Genomic DNA, 4,247 nt, shown 5'->3' on the forward strand with positions numbered 1-4,247 from the left:
TTGATATATTTATTTATGTGCGTACGTTGAAAACTAAAGCTTAATTTAAATGATAAAAAACTAATTTTCAAAGTATAGAATGGGTTGAAAGTGTTTGTAGACAGAGAAGGACTACTGTCATAAACAAAAAGCTTATATTAGTTGAAAGAATCTATCATGATCTTACACCAAATATAACAAAAATAAAATAAAATAAAATCTAAGCTAAGGGATGGTTAATAGGATTTATTAGTTAAGGAGGATTTCAAAGTAAAAAGTGCCTATTTCTAACAAATCAGTCAAAAGTTGAGGGGTAGCTTGCATTTCACGTTTCTTCTGATGAATCTCAATAATTACAATGCGACAACATACACTTTTATGACATGGTCAATGAGCTCTTCTCTTTCTTATAATTTCCCTTTTGGCAACAGAAATAATGTCAAAATTCATGCGAACTTGCTGCTTCGGCAAAATTAAGCCAAACTGGAACAAAAACCATATCGTAATTGCGATAAGAAGAGTGAATGCAAAATAAATAAATAAGGATATTCGCTTCATTTGAATTTTTATAAATCATAGCAACAGCCACCTTTGATATGATGTTCATTTCCTTTCTCATGACTAAAACAAGGTTAGAGTCGCTTCAATTGCAAATAATAATAACAATGAAAAAACTAAGGATAACAAATCCCAAGTCCCAACATATCCAAATCTACATGAACATTGCAATGAAAGTATGAAACTGCACGAGTAGCATATGCATTCTGCAAGCCATAAGTTAAAACCCCAGTGTAAGTAACTGTGTCTGTTGTATCTTTGTACCTTTTCCTCCCATGTAGCAAACCCAGTGCCAATTATAACTTATGCTTCAAGATGTTCAGCTTGCACGAATTCTATCCAGCCAATCAATGCTCTTCCGTGGCCTCTCAAACTGAACATCGACACTTCTCCTGGATTTATCTTGGAACTCAATGCTTCTTGATTTATCATTGTACTCTACGCTTCTTCGGGACCTCTCCATCTGATCAAATTGCACTCTTATCTTCTCTAACTTTTCAGTATTATTGAATTTGAATTCATGAAATTTCATCTTTTCTGTCCTATCAGTGCTTTTCCTTGGTTTGTCCCTCTGATCGGTACTCTTCCTCGGTGTTTCAAAGCAATCAGTACTTCCTCTTGCTTGTTCAACTCTATCTACGCTTCTCCTGAAACTCACTCTTTGGGACGGTGGCTTTTCTACCGAGGATATGAATTTTCTGAGATGTCGTAAGTATTCAGGATAGAGTTCCAAATTACAGTGATTTCCTCCTTTGAGCCATAAAGGTTCGTATTTCTGTTGACACAGCTCCCACAACTGCTTGCCATGAGAGCAATCAACAACCTCATCAGCAGTTCCCTGAAGAGAGTATGGGAATGACCAGAGATTAGTAAAGCCACATGAAATGCTTTACCCAAAACTATGACCACAGTAAAGCAATGTTTGCTAAGTTACCATATTCACAAGTACGGTTTCAAAAAGTTTATATTGGCAACAAAGGCTGACTCTCTTCAAATTTTATGCAGAAAAATCAGCAACAACGAACATATTTCTACTTCCTGTGTTAACTAGTTCGTGTGATACTCTTGTTGTTCCCCATTTATCAATGCATTTCATGATTTTTCATCACAAACGTCAGCAACAAAAAGGCAAATGCTAAATAGTTACGTGCAAGTTGTTTGTATTAGAAGAGATTCTATTTGTCACTCGGAACACCAAGCCAGCACACAGTGCACAATCTTAAGGGCTACGCATATAGTAAGTAATGAAATAATGATTGTATAAAAATAATTAAGTAGAAAATTCAATACAATAAGCACGGAATACTTACATGAATTACTAGCACCGGACACTTCACCAATGGAATTTTATCAATGTTCTGTAATATAACAACATGGAAGTATGCTCAGACACACCACATCATAATCTTCAAATCAAATGACACCAAGCAAACAGAAATGAAAATTTTAACCTTATAAATGTCAAACCAGTATGTCCGTTTCACAGGGTACATGACTCTCAACCCTGATAGTATAGGACTGTGGAGAACAACAGCCCTTAGTCGGGGTAAACGGGAAGCAAGATCCAAAGTAGGACCACTTCCAACAGACTGACCATAAAGGATGATATCTTCCTGCTTAGCACCATAGTTCTCTTCAAGATACTTATATACAGCTTCAATGTCAGCATAAGTATTATGCTCACTTGGCTGTGAAAAATATCCAGATTAGTTTTTCCATGAAGCTTCTGTCCGCTGAGAACAGAAAGAATAAAATAAACAAGAAAGAAGTACATAGAGTAGTGCAGTTACCTTCCCTGATGACTGTCCATAGCCAGAATAATCATATCTGCATGTGTTTGATACGATATGCTTGAAAACGTTAGTAACATATAAACTCTACAAATGATAACCATGCATAGCACTTCAAGTAACCTGTTATCATTTTCTTGGTTTGGGGGGCAGGTCCTTTAGATTAATTCAATTAGGAGAAGATCTATAAAATACAGTCTCAAACATGATTTCTGGTCATGTGACCTCATTTGTAGCTCAATAAAACATCTCTTATGCAATCAATTCTTTTACCAACAAGAAAGCCACATTCAAAAGAGAAAAGAAAGACTGATGTTTCGGGGGATAAACTGAACACAATACATTTTTGGATGTTCAACTCAATAGTGAAATTTCTTTGCTAGCATTCCTAAATTAATCGACTCCGTTTACACTTTCATTGGTTATTAAGGTCTTGCTGTAATCCTGAACTGCTGGTAAACCAATCGCAGCATGAGGAATTGTAATCGTACATGACATGCCAATTTGGAAAGTTCAGAAACTAAAAACCCAACCATACCAACCAATCTAAATATCACTTATAACAGCAAAGGGATTTTCTAATACTAGAGCAAAACGTTCAAAACACGAACTTTATTATCATTGGAGATAAAATAAAAAAACTGTCACTTCCAGCAGAACCCAAAAGAAATACTTCCAACATAATTAATGCAACACATCAATTTATTGAACATGTTGAGCTGCTTATTACCAATTTCATATTGAATCGCGTTCCATCAAACTTCAGCCAAAAGTAAAGAAAACCCATCCGAAAGTGAAAGCAAAAATTCAAACAAAAGGCCATCTATATTCAGAATTCCAACTTCACGTTCATCCCACTCAGTCCGCATATTCCTTTTTGTTTCCCCACAAGTATATCCTTCGACGAAAATCCGGTTCAAACTTATACTAGTCCCTTCCACAAGGCCCAACCCCCAATCAGTCATTTAGCTAACAAATTGAGTGCAACAAACATTGAAAACGATCGAATAACACACTCCGAAATTTACCTGATCTACTAAATATAATCACACAGGAACCACAAAAAAAATTATAAATTTAGTCCACTAGGCAATTAGGTCCGCAAGAGGAAATTTTCACAGCCCCAAATCCTAGCAGATAAGATTCAAGTTAACACATCGTCTCTGACCAATGAACAACAAGCCCGTCAACATCAACGACTAGACCCGAATCAAGCATCCCAAACCCAGACACAGAGAGAGAGAGAGAGAAAGAGAGAGAAAGAACTAGAAAGCGTGAAGCAAATACCCGATGAGATTGACGCGGAGGTGGATGCTCAACTCGACGAAGAGCTCGTACATCTGACCAATATCGGCTGCATTGCCGTGGGAGTAAAGGACGGTGGACTTAGCGTTGGGGTGGCGAACGTAGACGGCGACGATCTCCGTGCCTCGGCGGTTGGGGAAGCGGAGAACCTCCACGTTCTCGCGGTGCGGGAAAGGCTCCATGAGCAGGAGCCCCGTGGCCTCCTCCTTCAGCAGCTTGTAGGACGGCGGACTCGGAGGGAAAAACGCCAACTTCGCCGCCATTGAAGAAGTCACGCCACCCATCTTCTTCTTCCTTCGAAAAACTCACTCACTCACTCAGTGGCTTCGATTCTCACATTCACCTTCACCTTTTTGGCGTGAAATGAACCTGACCTCACTGACTGGCAGGGTTTTATTTATTTATTTATTTCTTATTTATTTATTTATTTATTTTTGGATGGTAATTAATTAGTTTTTTATTTGTTTGGGGGGAAAATAACAGTGTCTGATGATGGAGTCGCATTCTTATATTATTATTCCTATTATTCCATTCCTATCTTTCTATTAATTAGTTGTCTCTTGTACAGTTCCACGTGTTATCCTTTTGGCCTGATGTTTTTTCTTTCTCATTTGC

General features: G+C 37.6%; 1 protein-coding gene across 1 annotated transcript; it reads right to left on the reverse strand.

The window, feature by feature from the left end:
- Positions 1-511: 511 nt before the first annotated feature.
- On the reverse strand, positions 512-4,012 carry LOC106762594 (protein ABHD17B). The gene is made up of 5 exons (XM_014646592.2): positions 3,615-4,012; positions 2,328-2,364; positions 1,989-2,225; positions 1,848-1,895; positions 512-1,375 (listed from the first exon to the last, which is right to left on the reverse strand). The coding sequence occupies exons 1-5, from the start codon at positions 3,914-3,916 to the stop codon at positions 857-859; spliced, it is 1,143 nt and encodes a 380-aa protein (XP_014502078.1). The 5' UTR covers positions 3,917-4,012; the 3' UTR covers positions 512-856.
- Positions 4,013-4,247: the final 235 nt, after the last annotated feature.

This window comes from Vigna radiata, chromosome 5 (genome assembly GCF_000741045.1).
Source record: "Vigna radiata var. radiata cultivar VC1973A chromosome 5, Vradiata_ver6, whole genome shotgun sequence".
Classification (NCBI taxonomy): Eukaryota; Viridiplantae; Streptophyta; class Magnoliopsida; order Fabales; family Fabaceae; genus Vigna; species Vigna radiata.

Excerpts from the sequence above, each read along its gene's own strand:
- LOC106762594 (XM_014646592.2), bottom strand. The coding sequence starts at position 3,916 with ATGGGTGGCGTGACTTCTTCAATGGCGGCGAAGTTGGCGTTTTTCCCT. Across the intron at positions 1,896-1,988 it reads ACTGGTTTGACATTTATAAG|AACATTGATAAAATTCCATT; the intron begins GTTAAAATTTTC and ends GTTATATTACAG. Across the intron at positions 1,376-1,847 it reads GTCCGGTGCTAGTAATTCAT|GGAACTGCTGATGAGGTTGT; the intron begins GTAAGTATTCCG and ends TACTCTCTTCAG.